Consider the following 26260-nt stretch of genomic DNA (forward strand, 5'->3'; position numbering starts at 1 on the left):
TCTGGTACTGCACACCTTGTAATTTAAAGGTGTGATTTGCTATTAAGAAGCTACTGAAAAGCCCTTTTTTTGCGAACTGGAACTCACTTTTGCATCAAGAAGTGTTACGCAAAATTATTCTCTATTTTTTGGGCTACAGGGAGCCTTATCTTTTGGCCCTGCTTGAAAGAAAAAAATATGCAAGTGGCAATGTGTTTTGCAATTTCTTATGTTTTTTAAATAATATTTTGTTGACAATCCTCTTTTTTTATACTGATCTACAGAGGAAGCGATGTCAGAGGGGGTAGAAAAATGCATGGCTTCCAAAATATGCATTTGCTATTACACACATATACATCAGTGTTTTGGTCAGTGATTGTGATCCAAAACCAGGATTGGAGCCTCCACAAACATAAGGGATCAAGCCCACGAATGTGTTTTCTTTCCATGTCCATTCCGTTTTTTTTTGCGGTACTCAGTGTGCATTCCGTTTCTGTATGTCCATATTTCCGTTCCGCAAAAATTTTTAACATGCCCTATTATTGTCCGCATTACGGACAAAGATAGTACTGTTCTATTAGAGGCCAGCTGTTCCGTTTCGCAAAATACAGAAATGCACACAGACGTCATCTGTATTTTTTTTGCGGACCGCAAAATACATACGATCGTGTGCATGAGGCCTAAGGTAAAGAGCCGCACCTGTTTTTGGCTCAAAATCACTAATGGAAATCATTGACCAAAACACTGACTGTGCGAATGTGGCATAAGATCAATGTTTTTTTCTTTGTACAAAAACAAACACAAAGAAAACAAAAAAAAGTTCAGTGGCAGCAGCCTAAGGACTCATGCACACGGCCGTTCTGTGCGGATTCAGATGGAACCAGACCCATTCAACTTGAATGGGTCCGTGATTAGTGTTGATTGTGATTAGCAAGTTCGGCATTCAGGTTATCTAAGAATTCTGTAATGGATTCCGTTACCATGGACCATAATGGAATTGATGATGGCATACACCATGGAAGCTAGTGTTGAGCGAGCAGGTGCTCGTTTGCTCCGTCCGAACACATCGGTATGCTCGTGTGTTCTACCAAGCACAATTGAAGTCAATGGGAGAACCCCAGGCACCCCTTGCTCGGAAGAGAAGAGGCTGTCTGGTTCATAATAAAAGGTTAGAAATTGATGGAAATCCCATCAAAATGGTTTGGAAACAGCATTAAGAGGATAACTGGATGCATCTTAGACTCCTATTATGTACGACATACAATAGACAACCACACAAAAGGCTATATGCCAAAAACCAGGTATGTGCAAGCTATCAATCTATAACAGCCGACATACCTTACAATGGCAGCCTTGTGCACTATGAGATATTCCAAACCAGCTCTCATCTGACTGAGAACCAGTAAACGTCAAAGTTATTTGGCAAACTGTGAAACCAATAGATGGCGCTGTTCATAGCTCAATAGCACCATCTATTGGTTTTCATAGTCTTATGACAGCTGAAAAACAAGGCAGATTCTGCTCATTTGCATGCCTTTCCCATATATGCCCATGTTTATGCAAAGGAGTTTTTACATGACAAAACTGTATAGAAAGGTTATTGAATATTATGTTAGGACAATCAGAAAACTTTTTGTCGCCCTAATGATATTGATCTAGGTGTGCAGGTCCACCCAAGCCATCCAACAGATACCAAATAACTGAGGTTTACTGGTTCTCAGTCAGATGAGAGCTGGTTTGGAATATCTCATAGTGCACAAGGCCACCATTGTAAGGTATGCTGGCTGTTATCTGCCTCATGGATAGATTGCTGGCTTGTACATACCTGGCTTTTGGCATATAGCCTTTTGTGTGGTTGTCTATTGTATGTTGTACATAATAGGAGTCTAAGATTCATCCAGCTATCCTCTTAATGCTGTTTCGAAACCATTTTGACAGGGTTTCTATCAATTTCTAACCTCTTTTTATGAACCAGACACCCTCTTTTCTTTAGAGCAGGGGGTGGTGCCTGGTTTGATGCTTGGGTCTACCATTGACTTTCATTGTATTAAAAATTGTACTCAAGCACCCAAAGTATTCGGCCAAGCACTCGGATCTGCCGAGCATCTATGCTTAAGCCGAACTGTTCAGCCAAGCATGCTCGCTCAACACTAACGGAAGCCTATATATAGGCATTCTGTATTGCATTCCGTCATAATAGAAATCTATGCTGGCCATAGACTTCTAGATTCTTATAGGCTTCCGTGCTGTATGCCATAATAGAATTCTGTTATGGTCCGTAGTAACGAAATCCATTACGTAATTCTTAGATAACCCGAAAGCCAAACTTGCAAGTTCACTCAACACTATCTGTGATCCATCCGACTGTCCGCACTGCAAAAAAGTAGTGCATGCACTACTTTTTTGTGGTGCGGAGGCATGGAGAGAAACCCCACGGAAGCACTCCGTGGGGTTCCGTGTCAATGTTCTGCGCTGGACCTCTGGGGTCAGGATTCAGTCCGGATGCTACCTGTTCACTACACACATCACATCCAGATGGAAAACTTGCTTGTGTGAAAGAGCCCTTAAAGGGAGTTTTTCTACTTCCTTCTGAAATCTATCTCAGAATATGAAGCAGTATGTTTGTGATTGGACACCGCAATTTACAATTTCAATTATAGAACACGATTTTGTTGCAATCCCAACCAAATAAAATAGGAACTCTTTCAATACAAACTCAAGACTGCATTTGTGGAAAATTGCTGCATGTAAACATGCATTTCTGCCATGGCTTTTGAGGTCCGCAGTCATCTGCCACAAAAAACTGGTTTGGTACATGTGAATACACCCTTAGGCCGAGTTCACACGAACGTGTGATCCGTGCCCGTGCTGCATGGCCACAGTTCTGTGTGCATTTCCCATCACGGATGCGGACCCATTCACTTCAATGGGTCCGCAAATCCGGAATTGCGGAACGGCCGCAAGGAACGGGACCCCTCGGAAGCACTACGGAGTGCTTCCGCGGGGTTGCGTCCCGCAAAAAGATAGGACATGTTCTATCTTTTTGCGGAACGGGCGGATCGCGGACCCATTAAAGTGAATGGGTCCGCGATCCGATGCGGCTGACCTACGGCCGGCGATCGTGCATTGTGGCCCGCAATTTGCGGGCCGCAGCACGAGCACGGGTCACACACGTTCGTGTGAACTCGGCCTTACTATGTGACATAGAGATGTATCATTATCACATCAGACCCTCCCCGAAAATGTACTTCATGTTTTACAGCTGCTCAGGCATCAGGTGAAGTGTATACTTACAGGGTGTAATGTTCTTATCAACATAGTCAGTGATGGTGACCACTTACCTATATAATTGCAGTATCTAAATATATTAGTCACTGGAAAGCAGTGTAATACAGAACCTCCCTGTTACATATACAGTCATCATGTTCATTTTTTTTTTTTTTCTAATTTAAAACTTATAGAATACCACAGTACCTTCACTTCATATAATGGAATTAAACCCTAAGGGCTCATGCACACGGCAGTATTTTGCGTTCCGTATACGGAACCATTCATTTCAACGGGTCCGCAAAATATGTGGACAGCACACAGAGTGCTGTCCGCATCCGTTGCTGCGTTCCTGAGACATGTCCTATTCTTGTATGTCTTGCGGACAAGAATAGGCATCTCTATAATGGGCCTCCTGTTCCGTTCCTCAAATTGCGGAAGGCACACGGGCAGCACAGTCGTGTGCATGAGCCCTAAGGGTAAGTTCATGTATAGTTGTTAACCCCATTTACAGAATATTGACAGGATATGCCATAAATGTCCCATGGGGGCGGGAGACATTTAACAGACATTGGAGAAGATTTATCAAACTGGTGAAAAGGGAAAACTGGATTCCACCTTTCATCTTCCCAAGGAGTTCTGCAAAATGAAAGGTGGAATCCGATTGGCTGCTATGGACAACTAAGCCAGTTCTACTTTACACCAGTTTTAATAAATCTATCCCTTTGATTCTGGGGGTCAGTATGATTAAATAGAAAAACTATGTTTTACTACTATTTGCCTAATAAAAGCAGTAAATAAATTGTGCTCTGCATCAACCAATGGACTGTCGCTGTATGCCCATTCGCGATAACGTACAGCTAAAATGGGCATACAGTCATGTTCAAATGCGATAAGAGGTTAAACGGGTTATCCAACCTCTGAAAAAATAAAAATATCCTCAAATTTTCTTATTTTCTTTTTTAAAACACTACTTATCCAGTGCATACTTGTAAACAGACCGGCGGCACCGCCTGGCTATCTGCGCTGCGACGGCACGAGATCAAAGAGTGAAGTGGTTTTTGTCTATAAATGCCACAAGTAAACATACCCCTTTGTCTAGGAGCGTGCACACAGTAACTATGCCCTACTTATTACCTTTCCATGTGAATGGAACAGGTCCATCAATGCCATGGATTTCAACAGGGTTTTATTTGTTTGCATTCATTGCAATTTCTTCTTCGAACATTCCAAATAAGGGCTTGTTCACACTAGTCCTTTACTGTTTTCCTTTCCTCTCATTCCAAAAAAAAAAAAAAAAAAAAAAAAAAAAGAAGCAAGTCATGTCCAGAACTAATTTCTTACTGAATCAACAGATTTCATCCACTGCAATGCAAAAGGTCAAAGCCACGGCAGAATTAGCGGTACAACCTGCACGTAACTGTACGGACCTCAGACCATTTCCGTAGTAGAAGCTTGCTTCAGAATGTAAACATGGCATTCGGCAGCATTTACACAGAACAACTTGGATATTCTTTTTTTTTTTTCCAAAAGTGCTATTAGACCCAAAAAAGGAAGCAGTCATTTATAGCTCAGCTCTCTTTAAATATACTCGTTTAGGAAAAAAAATAAAAATTATGATTTACTTGGCACAGACCTATGGTCCGTGCAGAAAATCGTCCCATGTACATACACCCATCTAAGACCCCATTCACACGTCCGCATTTTGTGGAACGGAATTGCGGACCCATTCATTTCCATGGGGCTGCATAATGTGCGGCCCGGCTCCGGAAATGTGGACCCGCACTTCCGGGTCCGAATTTCTGTTCCCGAAAAAAATAGAACATGTCCTATTCTTGTCCGCAATTGCGGACAAGAATAGGCATATTCTATTAGTGCCGGAACACACATTGCCGTGTCCGTGTTTTGCGAATCCGTGTGATTGGGGCCTAAATGAAGGTGCTGTCCATTGTAAACTCGCATGAGTGAAATTAGCCTAAAGGCGGGTTTAGATGCTCTGATGTACAGCCGATTGTCAGGAAGGAACCATTCATTCCTCACAGTGAAGGAGACATCTGTATTTACGTGCAGCGATCTCCTCCACAGTTTGAGGACGAGGGATCGCTCGTCATTATACAGAATCGTTGTTTCTGGGCGGCAGGTCGTGTTTAGATACCATGATCCGCTGCTTAGAAAACAATAATTGGCGTGTCTGCACGAACGACAGGATTCACTCATTCATCGGGTGATCAGTGACACATTTAGACGGGCAGATTGTCGGGAACAAGCGTTCGCAGGAATGTTCTGTTCCTGATAATCTGCCTGATTATTAGGCAGCGTAAATCCACCTTTAGGCATCTGCATGTGCATGAAGCCTGCATGGCGGCACACAGTCCGTAGAGCTGCAGGTACTTCTGTACTGCTGGAATTTCATCCCATAGGTCACTGTAATAGAGCATGCATATAGAAGTACCTGTATACACCTGTACAACATGAAGCATCCAGAGGATAGGTCATCAGTATTAAAGTCTCAGAAAACCCTTTTAACTCTGGTGAGGCCTCATGCACACGACCGTAAGTATTTTGCGGTCCGCAAAAAAACTGATCTGCAAAAATAACAGATGACATCCGTGTGCATTCCGTATTTTGCGGAACGGAACAGCTGGCCCCTAATAGAACAGTACTATCCTTGTCTGTAATGTGGACAATAATAGGACATGTTCTATTTTTTTGTGAAACGGAAATACGGACATACAGAAATAGAATGCTCAGAGTAACTTCTGTTTTTTTTTTGCGGACCCATTGAAATGAAAGGTTCTGTATATGGTCTGCAAAAAAAAAGGAACGGACACAGAATGAAAATATGTTTGTGTGCATGAGGCCTAAGGAACAGACTACTGGAGTTAATGGGCTAGATTTATCAAGACGACTGCAAGGGAAAACCGGCTTAGCTGTCCATAGCAACCAGATTTTTCAGAACTCTTCTGGAAAACAAAAGGTGGAATCTGAATGGTTGCCATGGGCAACTAAGCCAATTTTCATTTACACCAGTTTGATAAATCTTCCCCCATGGATTCGACATCGCAGGATACCGCCGAATCCCCATTGACTATAATGGGATCTGAGGGAGATCTGGCACCTTATCTGTCTCCGAAAGCAGACATTCATGCTGGAAAGAAGATGGATCCCATCAGATCCAATTATAGTCAATGTAGATCCGGTGGTATCCAGATACGGTCAGAATAGACTACAGGAGTTAAGTGCAGGAAATGTGAACCAACCCTTAGTATTTTCCATAATTTTTACTGAGTGGCTCAAATACAATACCACTAGATCTCAAATAGTACCATGTATGGAGACTGAATCTTCATATGGTAATAGGCTGACAACCCCCACTCTTGACAAATAAAAAAGAAACCTTTAAATCTATGGAGTTGTTCACATTAGCCTATGGAATAAGCATGTATTTTACAAAAGCAACATGCAAAACGGTCCTCCGTTTAGAAGATGTAAGACACATGGTCCGAGATTTACTAATCCTGTAGACAGCGTAAGTTTAGACCTGCACCACATTTATCCCAGGGGGTCAGGCCGGATGATGCATCTGGTGCAGCGACAGACACTTGTCTCTGACGCTATACCAATTTTTTGGTTCGCTTTCTTTGAGAATGATTTTAGCGCCAGACTTGGGATGCAATTTTGGCACAAAATAGCGCACCTCAGGCCCCAGTATACGCCATGAAACTCCACTCTGTTTCTGCTAACCCCCACCCGGTTGTCGGGCGAGTCGGAAAAAAAAAAAAGTGTACAAACCCTAGATGCGCCAAATTGCGTTCATTTTTAGACAGATTTTTGGCGCAGACACATCAGTAAATCTGATCCATGGAGTTTGTTTAAAATCCGAACGTGATCTGCTCCATGCTGCTTGAATATGGGAGAAGTATTCCATCCTTTATCCATATTTCAATCATCTCCCTGGAGAGTCAGCCTCTCAGTTTGTCCATATTGGGTATCCAAAGACACTACTGGCCTTTATAAGCCTGCAATCTGTGCTTCCCTCCAAAATACACTGCACGTTGCATTTTTTATTTAAAAAAAGAGACATCTTTTAATCCATATATGTTTATTTTAGCACAATATTATTCACCTGATATCCTCAGGGATTTTATAAAGCTTTGGCAGGTACAAAATATGGCAACTGTTTGGAAGGTTCAAAAAAAGAAAAGAAAATTGCTGTGGTCAAACGTTTTCACTGCATAAAAACTCAGGGGGGTCATTTATTATCAGATATGTGCAAATTTTTGGCGTATATATTTTGCGTAGATTGCAGCACAAAGGTTATTTGCGCCACAATCAGCATCCTTTGCCCCCTCAAACCAGGTCTGAAATAAGGGGGTGGGCCACCAGGCCCGTCTCATTTATCATTTTCTACGCCTGTTTTAGGCGTAGAAAATGGTCTATATCTACGCCAGCAAGGGAGCTGCTGTAGGTTTAGACAGGTGGTGTATATGCCGACGTTATGTAGAGGCTGGCATGCTGGTCTTAATAAATGACCCCCTCACCTCCAAGGTACTAAACAAATGTATAAACACAGTGCAGGAACAGCGTGGAATAAAGGGTTAACAACAGGACTATGATATATAAAATATAATAACCACATTGGCTAAACCGCCATCCTGTATTTTACAATATCTTTCCTCTACAAATTGGAAAGGCTCCTGCAATTGCCCTAGCAGCTTGAAAAGTGTACTGACCTGATGGGCTCCGACGTCCTGTAGAAGGTAGGACGTGTATATAGGATTCCCATAGTGTAACATTATTGACATGCTTGGAATGTAAAAAATAAATAAAAAATGGTATGGGGGTTTTCCTGGACTGTTATATTGACTGCTCTTAGGATAGGTGATCTATATTAGATAGTAGGGGTCGACACTGGGCCCCCTCACCGATCAGCTATTTGAATATCAGCGTTGCAGTACCATTCATGGCCACAAGGCGTTATCCGATGCTCTGCTGTTTTGATAAGAGTCCAGCAGCCCATACAAGCAGCTGGCTGGGGGGGTTGCTTGGACCCCACCAGTCCTATTGGAAGGATAATCCTTAATATTACAGTCCAGGAACCCTTCTTTAGGTATAAGGAGGAGAATTAAGATCTTCTGCCATAGTAGAATGATTTGGATAGTCACTTTTTACTGGCTCTGACATACATTAGCATATACAGCATGTCAGTAATAAGAGAATCATTTAGCTATCTATCCTGAATATAATGTTCAAATAATAATGCAATAAAAAGATACTGAAGTCTATGAAAGGGTAAAAGAGGAAAGGAAGCCTTTAGTTCAGGATTGCTTTCACCACCGAATTATTAAACTCTGTCTCCCCCTAGTGGGTAAAGTTTGCAAAGGCTTTAAGAGTCTGGAAATAAATATATACAGGCATTATGTAATGTAGGTCTATATACATGAACCGTTGCATTAATACAATCAAAGGAAACATATACAAAAATTCTGGTCTCACTGGATTTACTCCCCGGTACTAGGATCAGCACATAGGTATTGCACGCCGTTCTTCACAAGGCTCTAGTGTACAGGACTGGGAACAAGAGGTGTGAAATAGACCATGATCTTACAGAAGACGTCCTACAGCTAGGGTAAGAAAATCATCAAAGCTGAGCTTCACGTTGCCTGTTCTCTGTGTATCCTTCTCCCGAAAAGCTTCTGTCATGCTCTGCAGCTGGGTGCAAATCTGAATGAAACGGTCAAGCTGTAAGCCGGGGTTAGCGGATTTTACAGAAAACCGTAACATGATTTGCTGGATAAATTGCGGGCTGAGATTATATCCCATCTGAGAGAGAGCTGTGAAAACAAAAAAAGCGTGACTGAGAAGTGCAATGGGCAGAAGAGAGAAGAGCAACTCTGTAGAAAGTGTAGCTCACATCGTTCTGGTAAGGCATATACCAGGGACACAAACAGGATGTCAAGTCAACAGCAAACATGGACTAGCTTGGGACACAGAGGGTCAGGCTACCGGAGCTCACCGCATCCGGCACTGCTGGTTACGCAACGTTTTTTTGTCAGGCCCATTCCTGGCATAACTCCGCTGGATCCCATTCCAAACTCATTATAGTCAATGGACAATGCCGGATAAAGTGAGCTCCCCTGATCCTCAGTTGGAACAGGCTACTGGATTTCAAACTTAAAGGGTTTCTGTCACCTAAAAAATGGGTATGAAGCTGGCTGACATTAGCGATGTGCTAATGTCAGCTGAACGTAACTATATTAGTGCCACCTCACTGCGTGCCGCTGTTATTGAGAAATACAAACATTTATAATATGCTAATTAGCCTCTAGGTGCAGGGGGGGGCGTTGATCCTGCTCCTAGAGGCTCTGTTCTCCCACCTCTAGCCACGCCCTGCTACACTAGATTGACAGGGGCAGGCAGCGTTGGTCTCCTACCTCCGGCCCTGTCTGCAGTGTAAATCTCGCGCCGTTCAGAATTCGGCGCAGGCGCAGTGAGTGAAGGGCGCTCGGCGGCTGTCAGCTTCCTCACTGCGCCGCTCGGCGGCTGTCAGCTTCCTCACGGCACGCAGTGAGGTGGCACTAATATAGTTAGACCACCTGTCAGTCCCCAACAACCTTTGTTCCCCCCGTGCGATCAGCCCAAGTGCATCAGTACCCCCCAGTGCCATCAACTCCGTTCCCCCCAGTGCCATCAGCTTGTTCCCCCCAGTGCCATCAGCTCCCCCCCACCCCAGTGCCTTCAAGCTCCACTCCCCCAGTGCCTTCAGCTCTCCCCCACCCTAGTGACATCAGCTCCACTCCCCCAGTGCCTTCAGCTCTCCCCCACCCTAGTGACATCAGCTCCACTCCCCCAGTGCCATCATCAGTCCCTCCATGCCATGTCCCCCACTCCCCCAAAGCCATCAGCACCTCCATGCCATCCATTGCCAGCTCAATTGCCATGTTTCCCACTCCCCCAGTGCTATCAGATCAGCCCCTCCATGCCATGTCCCCCACTCCCCCAGTGCCATCTGCCCCTCCATGCCATGTTGCCATCCATTGTGTCCCCCTCCCCCAGTGCCATCCATTGCTACCATGTACCCTTCCCCAAAGAGCCTCCATGCCATCCACTATGTCCCCCACTCCCCCAGTGCCATCAGATCAGCCCCTCCATGCCATGTGTCCCACCCAGCGCCATCAGCCCTTCTATGCCATCCATGTCCCATGCTGTCCCCCACTCCCTCAGCCCCTCCATGCCATTAACTCCTCCATGCCATTGCCATGATCATCCATGTCCCCCAACGCCATCAGCCCTTTCAAATCCCCCCCCCCCTCGCTACTTTATACTTATCTTTCCTGGCACCGGCAGTGCACTGACATGGAGTCCGCAGAAGACGGACAGCGCCTTCTTCCCAGCATGCACTGGGAGGGACCTGACGTCACACACAGCGTCAGCCAGCGCACTGACGATGCGTGCACGCAAGGCCCTGGCCAGTGCAGCACGGTGCCGAGTCAGGAGGCCACGGAGCGGTGAGTGAGAGGCTTCACTCACGCTCCGTGGTCATGTGATTTAAACGAATCCTCGATGCAGGGAAACTGCATCAAGGATTTTTTTGCCTCGATTTCATCTATTACATTGATGAATCGTTTCAGCCCTAGTTGTGTCGCTTCAGAAAATAGCATTTATCATGTAGAGAAAGTTAATACGAGCCACATATTGCCTCCTTTGATGGCTTGATTCATTTTTCCATCACATTATACAAGGCTCGTTTCCAGGGGTTATGACCACCCTGCAATCCATCAGCGGTGGTCGTGCATGCACAATATAGGAAAAAGCACCAGCCTCTGGTAACTGGGACTGTGGGAGGTCACATAGGCTGGTGCTTTTTTTCTCTAGTGTGCAAGCAAGGCCACAGTTGATGGATTGCAGGGTGGTCATAACCCCTGGAAATGAGCAGTGTATAATGTGATGGAAAAATGAACCCAGCTAGCAAAGGAGGCAATATGGACAATCACAATACAATAGTAAGTGCCTTGTATTAACTTTCTCTACATGATAAATGCCATTTGCTGAAGCGACATAACCCCTTTATCTGTGAATGGGGCCTCAGAACAGTTGTACCATGCATGTCCCCATTTCCAGTAGCTTACCCATGTACTCTATAATGAACCAGAGAATGCCCAAAGTAACCATGGTGATGCCCAGTCAATGAGCTGCGTCCCCTACTCTATTATGCAGACATGTGCTTGCTCAGTAGGTTCTGACATCTCAATGTGATTACTAGCGTAATGAAAATGCCATCTTCTCTGACATGTCAAATGCTTGCTGGTTCCCTATGGAGAGGACTACTAGTACCATCCTCTGTTTACCTTGATGCAGCTCGGTCTGGTTGATGCAGCCAGATCTATCACGATCAAATTGCTGGAACATGTTCTTCCACTGCTGAAGATACGTCCACAGAGCCGAAAACCCAAACACGTCAATCCGGCCTGACTGAGTCTTATCAAACATGTCTGCAAAGGAGAAGTACACTTATGTATGATATACAGTTGGAAGCCAAATAGCAGGCAATATCTACCATACGTCAGAGGACTGAACAAAGAAGTAAGTGCTAGTTTCGATTACAAAATGTCATGAGGAACCACAACGTAGACATCTTCTAATCACTGGATGTATGTATGAACAACTGGAAGTATAAAGTCCCCCCAGGCAGACCCTCCCACTTCATGACATTGGGCTTGGAGAGAAACACCTGCATGCTGGTCGATAAAGCTGTATGACGCCCAGCAAGTAAGGAGCACATGTCCTAGTCTAATTAATAGAAGATGCGGCTCTCCTGAAGTCAAGTCAGGTGGGAGGATGTGCTTTTATATGGCTGTACCCCAATAGGTTTATAGTTATATACTAGTGATATAGTGAGAAACGGAAGTATGGATCATACCGGACACCCACAAGAATTTCCATCAATATTTCAGGTTTTAACTTTCTAGACCTAGAAACTTACTTATCATCATAATGCACGTTTCCTCATTAAACGTCGACCAGTTGGAGTTGACCAAGGCTTGTTTAAGCTCTTTTAAAGAGATGTGACCACTTCTATCGGTGTCAACAGATTGGAACCAGTTAAACGCTTCTGGCTCTACTCCTGGAGGTAGGTTCCCTGTGTGGAATATATCAGAACAGAATTTAAACTCACTTTACTTCTCTTAAAAATTATATGTTTTCTGTATTCATTTCTCACAGGTTACAAGATCTCTGCTTGCTGTGGTGTAATAGGAACTTTCATTGCTCACTTAGAATATCTGGCTTGAATTTTGGTATTTATATGTATGGACATGTACGTCTATGGTGATTTGGATCAATACTTTGTCCCTATCATAACACTGGACTGGCTGGAACGCAGAAGAGGAACTGTTGGGATTAAAGTAGCTGCTGGCACTGATAACTTTCTAAGGCTAGCTACACATCTGCAGTGTATTTTCTGTCTTTTTTTTCCGGTCTAGGTACCTAAAAACTGGAAGTGCCAGATCCACCATATGCCAGAACGCCCAACAGACCCCATTCACTGTATTTGGGTGCATCAGGTTTACTTGTGGGCTGCACAACCTAAGATGTAGACAATATAATCGTTTTATGTACTTCAAAGTGCCCTCACATGACCAGGACAGTAGCCTTGCCATACACATAAGATCTACGCTGGTTGAATCTGCTGATTTACAGTAGGTTGTGAATCTGCCAATTTGCATGGCGTCCTCCTATCTCTCCCCATTGCTGATGTCAGGAGTTGGGCATGTTGGATTTCAGCTGCTCTATCCTTTTGTTTTCAAGGAGATGACCTTCTCCCAGAGGTGTCTGGCAGTGTCCATCTCCCCATTCACTACATATGCATGCTTGGCCGAGAACACATACGTATGTGAGGACTGGGAGAGATAGATGTCAGCCGAACGAGCAGTGTACGGCTAGCTTTGGCGTGTAGATTGATAAATGTGTTGTCAGATGAGTGAAAAGGTTACAAAAAAATGGTGCAAATTGAGGAAGGTCTATCAAAACTTTGCATAAAACATACTCAGTGTTGTCAAGGGGTTAGCTGCAGATATAGAGGTTTTTTCATACAAGTCTGGTGGCTCTCTAAAAAAAAACATGGGGTATCAAATGGAATTAAATATATTATTTTCAAACTTACCAGAAGGTCTCTGACCATATTGCCCTTGCTGAGGAGCACCATATGGATTTGTTCCAGATCCCCCATAAGGACCACCTGGAGCTTGGCCACCGTAGGGCCCTCCTGGCCCACCTGGTGCTGCACCGCCGGGTACTTGCTGTCCATAACCATTATTAGACACTGGAGGTCCATACGGTGCTCCAGGTGCAGGTCTCCCATATGAAGGCTGGCCAGATTGACCACCTCCTCCATACTGCTGACCTGCATTATAGTTTACTGGAGGTGCACCAGGGGTTTGTCCTGCAGAGCCATGGTATCCCTAAAACAAACAAGACAATCCATCAACAAAACCAGTTTAGGACTTGAAGAACAACTTTTCATGAGTTCCTACCAGTTACAAACTGGTTCAACTCTGCAAGCAAGCATTATTTTACAGACGTTTTTCAAAAAAGGTTCAGCAAAATGTGTTTGCATAAGCTATTCTGCTCCTTTATCAGATCTGCATTTAATTAATAGGGGGAACTGGGCCAAAAGCTGCAAATGCAGCTATATCAGAACACCACCACCACCTCCCAGTGGAGACATGAACATATGATATTATCAAGAACAGGCCAATAAGCCACTAGTTAGACACCGACAAATAGTTACATATGACATTATAACAGCACCAATAACATATTAAATTAATGTACTTTGTACTTGTTTCAGTAGCTATATATGACTATGTTTATTATGTATATGGTCCCACTGACCTGATGAATGCCGAAAGAATGTGCTTCATGCTTTCCCCATGCTGGTATACCTCTGCATACCTCAGCTATCCTATTCCAATCCTAGGTGTCAGTGATCCTGGACATCAATAGCAAAGACTAGCTTAAAGGGGTTTTCCCACTTTATTTTTTTGTTTCTGGAAACTACTTGAGGCCTGATAAAAGCACTTACACTCAATACGCCCAATACCACCATTCTGCCCTCTCCGAGGGCTGCAAGAATTCACATATTGTGGCTGAAACTGTGATGTCCCTTTTACCACTGCAGCCAATCACTGCCTTCATTGGTGCATGGCATGTGACTGCTGAAGCCAGTGATTGGCTGCAGTGGCGTACAGGACATCACCACTCCAGCCACAACAATATGTCACTGGTTGCCACCTGGGGAGAGGATGAAGCTAGGAGAGGCCATGGAAGGAGAGCCTAAGTGTTTTTATTTAAAGGAGTTGTCTGGTCTTATGATACCTGTGATCTATCCTCAGGACAGGTCATCAATATCAGATTGGTGGGGGGCTGACTCCCAGCACCCCTGCCGATTAGCTGTTTTAACCCCTTAAAGACAGCCTGTTTTGGGCCTAGCGTTTTTCTTCCTTTTTTCATCGTCGCCTTCAAAGAGCTATAACTTTTTTATTTTTCTGTCTATGTAGCTCTATGAGGGCTTGTTTTTACAGGACAAGTTGTAGTTTTTAATAGTGCCATTTTGGGGTACACATAACTTTCTGATTAACTTTTATTAAAGGGATTCTGTCATCAGAATTAACCCTATTAAACTAGCTGACATTAGCGATGTGCTAATGTCAGCTAAACCTAACTAGCCTATTCCTACTTGTATCTATGCCCCCGTTACACCAGAAATATAACTTTCATAATATGCTAATTAGCCTGTAGGTGCAGGGGGACATTGCCGTTCTCCCACCTCTGGCCACGCCCTTCTACACTAGATTGACAGGGCCAGGCAGCTTTCACCTCCAACTGCTGGCCCTGTGCGCTGGGGAAATCTCGCGCAGGCACAGTACGGAAGCCGGCAGCTGGTGAGCGCCCCTCACTCGTCTGCGCCGAATCCTGAACAGGACGGCGCAGGCGCGAGATTTACACAGCAGACAGGGTCGGCAGTAGGAGACCAATGCTGCCTGGCTCTGTCAATCTAGTGTAGCAGGGCGTGGCCAGAGGTGGGAGAACGAACCCTCTAGGAACAGGGGCAACGCCCCCCCCCCCGCACCTAGAGGCTAATTAGCATATTATAAAAGTAATATTTCTGGAGTAACGGGGGCATAGATAAAAGTAAGAATAGGCTAGTTAGGTTCAGCTGACATTAGACCATCGCTAATGTCAGCTAGCTTAATAGGGTTAAGGCCTCCTGCACACGGCCGTTTTTTTTTCCCGTTTACTGGCCGTTTTTCGCGTTCCGTATACAGAACCATTCATTTCAATGGTTCCGCAAAAAAAACTGAATGCATTCCGTTTCCGTATTTCCGTTTTGTTTTAACATAGAACATGTCCTATTATTGCCCTCAAATCACATTCCGTGGCTCCATTCAAGTCAATGGGTCCGCAAAAAAACTGAACACATACGGAAATGCATCCGTATGTCTTCTGTTTCCGTTCCGTTTTTTGCTGAACCATCTATTGAAAATGTTATGCCCAGCCCAATTTTATCTATGTAATTACTGTATACTGTATATCCCATACGGAAAAACGGAACGGAAAAACGGAACAAAAACGTAAACACAACGGAAACAAAAAACGGAACAACGGATCCGTGAAAAACGGACTGCAAAACACTGAAAAAGCCATACGGTCGTGTGCAATAGGCCTAATTCTGGTGACCCTTTAACTCTTTCTGGTAGGGAGATGGGGAAAAATAGCAATACTGCCAATGAGTTTTTATGTTATAAATTTTGCAGTGTTAATTTTTCGATATCATCTTTATTCTTTGGGCCAGTATGATTATAGCGATACCAAATACATAGGTTTTTTTTAACTACTTTTGTGCAATAAAACGCAATTTTTTTAAAAAGAAGAAAATATTTTTGCATAGCTACATCCCAAGACCCATAACTTTTTTTTATTTGTACGGAGTTGTGTGAGGGCTTGATTCTTGAGGGACGACTTGTAGTTTTAGTTGGTATCATTTTGGAGTAAATAAAACTTTTTTTATCGCTTGTTTTTATGTTTTTGTTTTTTTTTGCAGACTAAGAAAAATTGCCAATTCTGGCAGTATTTATGGAGTTTACTGTACGGGATATTTTACATGATATTTCTGTAGTGCGGGTTGTTACGGACGTGGCGATACCAAACATGGGGGGATTTTATTTTTGCTATTTTTTTCATTAAAAAGCATTTTTTCAATTAAAAAAAGTGCATTTTTTTGGAATTTTTTTATTTAATACATTTTTTTAACCACTTAATAGTCCCACAAGGATAGTATAACTGGAAATCTTTTGATCGCTTCTAAAATACAATGCACTATTCCTATAGTCCATTGCATTTTAATGTCAGTGCTATACTGTCATTGACCAGAGAGGAGCAGCCTGCTGGAGAACACGCAAGGCAGCTGGGGGCCTACACCACGTCCCAGCCTGCCTATACACACATGGCACACCGCGATAACATCGGCGCACCTCTTTGCTGGGAAGTCCCTGGTGAGCTTTATCACTTGGCTATAATAGCCGGTGGTGTATACACTCCAGACAATTCCCAGGGGCTTATTAACCCTATGCTAGAGGGCAGGGAGAAATGTTATTTACACGGGACTGTATGTTGGAGGGGCTGAAGGAAGGGCAGTGATGTTATTTACATAGGACTGTATGCTGTAGAAGCTGACAGGAGGGAAGAGGTTATGTACATGGGACTGTATGTTGGAGAAGCTGACGGGAGGGAACGGTCACACCACTGTTATTTATTTCTGTTGTTCTGCTCCTTTAGATGGAGGTCTTGCGCTTAGGGCTATCACATCTCTTCTGGACTTGATCATGTCTTCAGGTACGTCCTGGATCAGGTGTGTCTATTAAAGACACTGTCACATACAATATCCATATTAGGCCTATGTTATTGACTAGGCTGTGTATGTACCATCATTGTGTTGTGCTCATAGACTAGGCTGTGAATATATATTTATCACGCTTGTTATATACACGCTGTCTATGGTTACCAAGGACGTAAGCTGTGGATCTCACAAATATCCAGGGAGTACTCTCTGATGTTACTGTATCACGCTGTATTATCCCCTATTGGGGTGCTGTATACTCTGTATTATCTTCTGTGGTACATAATTTGGGTTGTTGTGAGACACAGCATATGACCTGGTACCCGATAAGTGCTTACTAACCTTGTGGGGATATGCCCGTCGCTTCTCTGTATACTTTTTTCCATACATTTTAAATATATAATAAAGTTGATATGATTTTGGATATATTATCTCCACTGGCTTTTTTGTTATGGCCTTTAGATGAGCAGAACAACAAAAATAATGGAAGTTCTGGATAGGGCACATAACTGACAGGAACAGAGCAGAGCAGACTGCAGCAGGTCTGCGCTCCTTCTCTAACACCCGGAACGGGAGGAGTGCCGATCCGGGCTGTTTAACCCGTTACATGCCACAGGCAATGGCACCCACCACAGGTAAAGCGGTGACAGAGGGAGAGGATTCCCTCTGTCTCCCATCAGCACCCGGCAACTGTGATCGTGGGGTGCCGATGTGTGTTAAGGCTGGCTGGGGTCTGGTAAAGGCCCCAAGCCAGCCTTGTGTATTTTCCAGCAGGCTGCGCCTCAATGTCGGTAAAGCAATGACTAGAGATCATATTTTGAAATTCGTTCACACTTCGTTTGTTGGTTAAAGGAGAATTGCGCTATGGATTCGGTTACCACGGACCATAACGTATAGAGTTGTTGCGATACCAAATTTTTTATTCGGTTTCGATACCATGAAAAAGTATTGAAATACTCAATACCATTCGATACCACGCAAAAAAATAAACCAAAAAAGCCACGTGAATTCCGCATTTTAAAAAATGGCAAATCGCGCAGTTTTTTTTTTTTGTTCCGGAGTTCACAGCATAGATTTTTTTCATATTTTAATAGTTTGGACTTTTCTGACGTGGCGATATGTAATATGTTTATTATTTATACATTTTATATGTGAAATTGGGAAAGGGGGTGATTCATACTTAATATTTTGGTAGGTTTTTTTTTACTTTTTTTAATTAATTTTTTTACACTTTTTATTTAATAACCATTTCCCCCCTTAGGGGCTAGAACCTGGATTTTTTTCATCCCTTGTCCTATTCACCCTGATAGAGCTCTATCAGGGTGAATAGGACCTCACACTCTCCCTGCTGCTCTGTGCACACAGCATTAGGGATGTTACCATGGCAGCCAGGGCTTCAGTATCGTCCTGGCTGCCATGGTAACCGATTACACAGCTGGGGGCTCTGATCAGAAGCTGCCACTGCCACCAATGAGGGGGAGGGGAGAGGACCCTGTGGCCACTGCCACCAATGATTTTAATACTGGGGGGGTTGAGAGGGGTTAACTGCCGCTGATCGCAGCTCCTTGTCAGGAGCAGGGTGCCGGCAATGTGATTCTGCTGCCGGCACCCGCCTCCTGTATTATCTGTTAAAGACTACTTTTCCTGGGTCCAGACTTTAAGTATTAGGCTACACAGAGCGGCGCCCAGCGATGTCCCAGCACTTACTTTTAGTCCTGGGCGCCGATCTGTTCGCCTGCAGTGCCCCATTACTGTCTCCTCTCCTGCTCCATATGCTAATTACTAGCAGAGCAATGGGGAGGAGACATCAGCTTCTCTAGTGGGCGTTCCTTCTCCCTGGCTGTAGCGCAGCGCAGGGAGAAGGAACGCCCACTAGAGAAGTTGATGTCTCCTCCCCATTGCTCCGATAATAATTAGCATATGGAGCAGGAGAGGAGACAGTAATGGGGCACAGCGGGTGAACGGACCGGCGCCCAGGAATAATGGCAAGTGCTGGGACATCGCTGGGCGCCTCTCTGCGTAGGAAAAGTCGTATCATTGGTGGTGCAGTGCGGCCGCCCCTCCTCTGCCCCTCTCTTCTCATTGGCGGCAGCACAGGGGAAGGGAGGAATGCTTCCTTCTCCCCTGTGCTGCTGAGAGAACATGAGCGCGCTGACAGCAGCGCGCTCATGTTCAGAGATACTAGACTGCGCAGGCCAGTATCGAAAAAATGGAAATCGATTGGGTATCGAAATTTCGATACCCGCAAGAACCCTAATAACGCAATTCTATGATGGAATGCATTCTGTTATTCATTCCGTCATAATAGAAGTCTATGGGCTGCAAAACTGATCCGTTCCATTTCAGTCATGCAGGGGAGTCCTCTCCTGCATATTGGAAACGAGATGGATCCGTTTTGCAGCCCATAGACTTCTATTATGACGGAATGAATAATGCCTTTAGAGGTATTCCGTCATAGAATTGCATTATGGTCCGTGGTAACGGAATTCATAACGTAATTCACCTTTAACCAACAAAGTGTGAACGAATTTCACAAGCCGAAATTTGCTCATCTCTAGCAATGACATTAAAATGCAATGCACTAAGCAATCAAAATGTTCTCTGTTATACTCCCCTTGTAGTACTATTGTGGTAGAAAAAAATAAAATAAAAATTTCCGAGTAAAAAAAAAGAAGCTTTTATCCATTGAAAATACACTTTGCAATGAAAAAATAATAATAAAATAGCAGAAGAAAATAAAAATCTCCCCTTTATTCCTACATCTGTAAAAACCCACACTACATAACTACATAAATATCATGTATGATATGAACTCCATAAAATAAAGTTTTATTGCACAAAAGTAGTACAATGTAAAAAAAACTATATATATCTGGTATCGCTGTAATCATACCTACAACTCGGCCCGCAAAAAAACAAGCCCTCATACAGCTATAGTGATGAAAAAAAATAAAAAAATATGATACCTCTTGGAAGGCAAACGCTTGGTCAGTCAGTAAGGACCAAACAGGCTGATCACTAAGGGGTTAAGGGACCTGCTGCTCTAGCTAATCCTGGACATGTGCAATACTGAAGCAATGTCATGACCTGCGGTATGATGAAACTCAGGAAGTAACAACCAGAAATGATGCTTCATTTCAATGATCTGAAATACCACCTGGCAGAACCAATCCACCCCTGGGTCTTCCTCACAGATATCCTAGCAGACATGGCCTGCTTCCTTCAGAACAAGGCACCTTTCAGGACTACCCAGAATGCTTGTGAGATGTATCCAGAGGACAGGTCAGATCACGAGACCACTCATGTACTGACAGTGTCATGGTCTGGAGAAACCAGATGAGAAGACCCCTAGAGACTCTCTCTACTAGTGTTGAGCGAACTTGTGTTTTCAAGTTCGGCGTACACGGTTCGGGTTATCTAAGAATTCCGTTATGGATTCCGCTACCACGGACCTTGTACACCAAACTTGAAAGTTCGCTCATCCCTAATCTCTACCCTGTGAGATGCCACCTGTGGGAAATCATTCTTGGCTATCACCTGAAGGTTTTATCTTGAGGAACTTGCACTAGTATGATAAAAAAGGCACACATATTCCCAGAATATCTTTCTACGGATAATAGAGCAATCGCTATCCAAAACTGCACACCAACCATGTCTATAGTACATGGAGCAGCTAGCACAGCATACTGTTCATCTACCTATGTCTCCCAACATGGAAGTTGACTTCCTTCTCGGAGATGCCTCTTGGCAAAGACATTGGGCCTCATGTATAAGTGGTGCAAATACCAACCACACTAGAACATGGGAATGTGGATACTCTGAGCAGCATCTCCACCTCTGTGTCTATACTAGTATATAGCTCTTACATGTCAGTCAGGTGCACCTCTAGGCAATCCCATGTAACTTCTACTAGATGTTTATGAATGAATTGCCAAAGGGGTGTTACCAGCTTTGGAGGGGGGGGGGGTCAGACTGTGCAGGATCAACAAGTTGACAAAACATTAATAAACTTCTTGTAGTAATAAGGGGGCATACACACATAGGTTTTAGACACATTTTTCTTTTGCAATTTCTTCGGATTATAATCCAGAGCTGCATTCACAATTCTGCTGGCAGCTATTGGAAACAGAGAATATGCAGACAGACACACCCTTCGCTGAGTTCCTCCAAAAGCAGTGCGATTAGATCACTGTACATTATTGGTATCGACCGATTATCGGAGTTACCGATATTATCGGCCGATATTCATGATTTTTAAAGTTATCGGTATCTAATCTTGCCGATAATGCGTCCAGCGCGCTATCACAGAACATGAGCGCGCTGCTGTCAGCGCACTCATGTTCCCTCAGCAGCACAGGGGAGAAGGAGTCACTCTCTCCCTCCCCTCTGTGCCACGCTGCCAATGAGGAGAGACGGGAGGAGGAGGGGCGGGCGCACTGCGCCACCAATGATAATTAACGTCTAATACAAATACAGGAGACAGGCCCAGCCTATATGACAGAAAGCTGCGATCAGCAGCAGTTAACCCCTCAGGTGCCGCACCTGATCGCAGCTCCCTGTCAGAAGCAGGGTGTCGGCTATGTGATTCTGAGCCGACACACCCGCCTCCTGTATTAAACGTTAATTATTATTGGTGGCGCAGTGCGCCCTCCCCAGTATTAAAATCATTGGTGGCGCAGTGCGCCCTCCCCCCTCACCCCCTCAGTATTAAAATCATTGGTGGCGCAGTGCGTCCTCCCCCCTCATCCCCCAGTATTAAAATCATTGGTGGCAGTGGCCACAAGGTCCCCACCCCTCCTCTTCAAAAGCTGCCACCAATGATCGGAGCCAAAGCAGTGTAATCCTGGGGCTCCGATCGGTTACCATGGCAGCCAGGACGCTACTGAAGCCATGACTAGAAAAAAAAAGGGGTCAGTCAGCACTTCCCAGTGCGCAGGTGCACGTTGCTATGGCTGAAAACACAACATAGAACACAACAAAAATGCATAATAATTTCTAATGCTATACTTATAAATTAGAGATGCTTGGCAAATCATTTTGTACAAAATTATTTTAGCCCGTCTGCTACACGTCAAGGCTATCTCTGTAAGACGGGTCCTAACACTAAGTTCAACCTGTTAAGTGCCATGACAGCGACCATGAAGTTCAGGGGGTGCAGGTTCCGCATGCATGCTGGGCCCCCTATGGCTTTTATCATTTTTGGTGCCAAGTTGGCCTCCATTGCATGCACAGCAAACTAAGGGTACTTTCACAGTAGCGTTATTCTTTTCCGTCCTAGGGGCTCTATACCGGAAAAGAACTGATCAGTTTTATCCCCATGCATTCTAAATGGAGAGTAATCCGTTCAGGATGCATCAGGATGTCTTCAGTTCTGTCTTTTTGACTGATCAGGTCGGAACCGCAGCATGTTATGGTTTTATCTCCGGCCCAAAAAAACTGAACACTTGCCTGAATGCCGGATCCTGCATTTTTTTTTCCATAGGAATGTATTAGTGCCGGATCCAGCATTCAAAATATCGGAAAAAATTTGAAAAAAATGTCACCCCCTTTCCCAATTTTACATATAAAATATATAAATAATAAATAAACTTATCGCATATTGCCACATCCAAAAAGTCCAAACTATTTAATATGTATATATATTTTTTTTTTAAATCTCCTATGTGGTGAACACCGTAACAGAAATTTTTTTATTTTTTTTTTAAAATGAAAACGCACAGAATATCAGTATAAGTTATCGGCTATCGGCCTGAAAATTCACAGGTTATCTGTAACAGTATCGGCTCTAAAAAAAATCTAGATTGGTTGATCCCTAGTACATTACTTGACTCCACAGAATGCAAATGATTGAACCTGTCACTATGAAAATGCAGTGTAATCTGCAGGATGTTATAGATCAGGAAGAGCTGAGCAGATTGATACATAGTTTTGTGGGAAAAGATTCAGTAAGGCTACTTTCACACTAGCGGCACGGACCTCCGGCAGGCTGTTCCGTCGGGTGAACAGCCTGTGGGATCCATCCTGCCGCTAGTGAACGTGTGCCCCCGGACTGCCGCTCCGTCCCCAGTGACTATAATGGGGGGTGGATTCCGGCAGAGGCACGGCGAAAGGCTGCTGGAATAAAACTATAGTCAATGGGGACAGAGCGGCAGTCCGGAGGCACACGTTCACAGATTACACTGCATTTTCATAGTGTGAAAGTAGCCTAATACTTGTATTTCATTCGTTAAAAGGGGTTGCTCAGGATTTTGATACTGATGACCTAACCTCAGGATAGGCCATCAGTATCTGATCGTGGGGGTCCGACTCCACGGACTCCTGTCGATTAGCTTTTTCAAGTGGCTACAGCCTCTTCCCAGGCCAGAGACGTCACATTTATCGGTAACATGACCTGTGTGCAGCTGAGTCTAAATCAAATGAATGGGGCTGACCTGCAATACCAAGAACAACCAGTATACAATGGACGGCGCTGTGGTTAGTAAGCTGTGCAGCTCTCAGAGGAGCACCACAGCCTCTTCAAACAGCTGATCGGTGGGAGTCATGGGAGTCGGTCCCCCGCTGATCAGATATCAATTACCTATCCTGAGGACAGGCCATCAATATCAAAATCTCAGCAAAAAATGAACATCTGTTTTACAAAACAACCTTAAAGGGGTTCTTTAGCATATGGTGCTACCCTGTGGAGGGAAGCTCTTTTACTTAGGACACACCCCATCTCCGCTATACTGGTGTGCACTGCGGGCTCTCCTGCGGCTTCTTTTCCTGTTCAGCTGCATTGACTGTAATATGGCTGAACAGGAATAGAAGCAGCCACATCTGGTTGGGACCTGCGCAGGGGAGCCCGCAGTGCACACCAGGGTAGCGGAGATGGTGAGGGAGTGCGAGTCCTATGTAAGAGCTTCCCTCCACAGGGTAGCACCATATACCTGGAGAACCCCTTTACTTTATCAGGGATTAGGCTACTTTCACATCTGCGTTGGGCTGTCCGGTTTTGAGGCCCAGCACAGGGTCTTAAAGGGTTTCTATCACTTCGTATCACATATTTAGGTGTCAGACACTAGCGATCCGCTAGTGTCTGCTCTAACAAACCATCCTAATATGATAGGTTTTGGGGCGGCCGTTTTGCTAAAATAACAACTTATATCTATATGCTAATGAGCCTCTAGGTGCTATGGGGGCGTCATTAGCACCTAGAGGCTCCGTCTACCTTCAGAAACTGCCGCCGCCCAACGCGTCCCTCCAGCCCGCCCATCTCCTGCTGAATGCGATCCTCTCCGTGCGCGTCTCTGTTCTGCGCATGCGCAGTGAATGTCTGACCGCTTCCCTGCTCAGACATTTCCACTGCGCCTGTTCCTCGGAGCACTATGATGTCATCGGCGCAGGCGCAGTGGAGATGTCTGTGCAGGGAAGCGGTCAGACATTCACTGCGCATGCGCAGAACAGAGACGCGCACGGGGAGGATCGCATTCAGCAGGAGATGGGCGGGCTGGAGGGACGCGCTGGGCGGCGACAGTTTATGAAGGTAGACGGAGCCTCTAGGTGCTAATGACGCCCCCATAGCACCTAGAGGCTCATTAGCATATAGATATAAGTTGTTATTTTAGCAAAACGGCCGCCCCAAAGCCTATCATATTAGGATGGTTTGTTAGAGCAGACACTAGCGGATCGCTAGTGTCTGACACCTAAATATGTGATACGAAGTGATAGAAACCCTTTAATACCGCAGCACAAGGCTTCAGTTCTGTCCCCATTGATTGTCAACGGGGACAAAACAGAACGGAGAGCACCAGAATGGATCCTGTTCCGGTTTCTTGCGTTCCCACGCTGGACACAAGATCGCTGCAAGCAGTATTTTAGAGTGAGGCATGGGAAACCGAAGAAGCTGGATCTGGCACCAAAAATTATGCCAAAGGTGCTGGATCCATTTTTTGGTTTTTTTCGGACACGATTTCTTAATTTTCGATATAATACAACCGGTTCCGTTCCGAATGGATGCAGCCAGTTGTATTATTATAACAGAAGCGTTTTGCTGTGGTTTTGAGAACCGGACAGCAAAATCGAAGATGTGAAAGTAGCCGGCAGCTTCTTTCCAGGACTCCATTTTACTTTAGTATTCCAGTTCTAGAAGGAGATTCACCTGAAGTCTCTCTGACTCCCGGCTCCAGCAGTAAGGCCTCCTGCACACGAACATGTGCGCCCCGTGGCCGCGCTGTGGACCGCAAATTGCTCGCCGCAATGCACGAACACCAACCGCGGGGCAGCTGCAGCGGATCGCGGACCCATTCACTTTAAGGGGTCCGCGATCCACCCGTTCCGCAAAAAGATAGGACATGTTCTAACTTTTTGCGGAACGGAAGTACGGGACGAAACCGCACGGAAGTACTCCGTAGTGCTCCCGTAGTACTCCGGATTTGCGGACCCATTGAAGTGAATGGGTCCTCATCGGTGATGGGAAATGCACGCAGAGCGGTGTCCGTGTATTGCGGATCCGCAATACGGCAACGGAAGGTACACGGTCGTGTGCAGGAGGCCTAATACGGTCTCACCTGTCAGCCTCGCCCCATGCCTCACACACCCTTCTCCAAGCCTCTCCAGTCACTGCTGTTCCCAGTCTTGCCTGCTTCCATGGCGGCTGTCTGGCAGCCCCTGCTCACCTGGCCGTACGGATAGCTCGTCATGATCACTCCCCGGGTCTGCGCCGCCGATACTCCTGAGTCCTGCTGTCAAAGTCCGGCTAGGAAGTGACAGAGGCAGTCCCTCGCCCTGATTAGTAACTGTAGTAACTGTTGTGTCTAACCTCCATGCGTCGTAGGGACCTCTCGACGTCACCTGGGTTTGAAGCAGCCGCGGGATGTAGCAGCACAGTTACATCTACATCCCAAGCGCTGGTAGTAAAGATGAGTAATATACTGTAATACAAAGATTACGGTAGGTGTGTAAGGTGAGGCGCCTGGTCACTTTAAAATGGAGACTTTGAATGTCACGTGACCCTGTGCGCCATCACAAGGTCGTTACGGTGCATGGAGTTTAGACACTACCCTGTATGAAACCTTCAAGAGCTAACGATAAGTGATTTTCCGGCTACTCTTTAAACGCCATCTTTCCTTTGTCAGATTC

At 44.9% G+C, this 26260-nt stretch overlaps 1 protein-coding gene across 1 annotated transcript; it reads right to left on the minus strand.

The window, feature by feature from the left end:
- Positions 1–7331: 7331 nt before the first annotated feature.
- On the minus strand, positions 7332–26113 carry PEF1 (penta-EF-hand domain containing 1). Its single transcript, XM_040424533.1, has 5 exons — positions 25798–26113; positions 13409–13706; positions 12230–12385; positions 11595–11738; positions 7332–9080 (listed from the first exon to the last, which is right to left on the minus strand). The coding sequence occupies exons 1-5, from the start codon at positions 25819–25821 to the stop codon at positions 8851–8853; spliced, it is 852 nt and encodes a 283-aa protein (XP_040280467.1). The 5' UTR covers positions 25822–26113; the 3' UTR covers positions 7332–8850.
- Positions 26114–26260: the final 147 nt, after the last annotated feature.

Source organism: Bufo bufo, chromosome 3 (genome assembly GCF_905171765.1).
Source record: "Bufo bufo chromosome 3, aBufBuf1.1, whole genome shotgun sequence".
Classification (NCBI taxonomy): domain Eukaryota; kingdom Metazoa; phylum Chordata; class Amphibia; order Anura; family Bufonidae; genus Bufo; species Bufo bufo.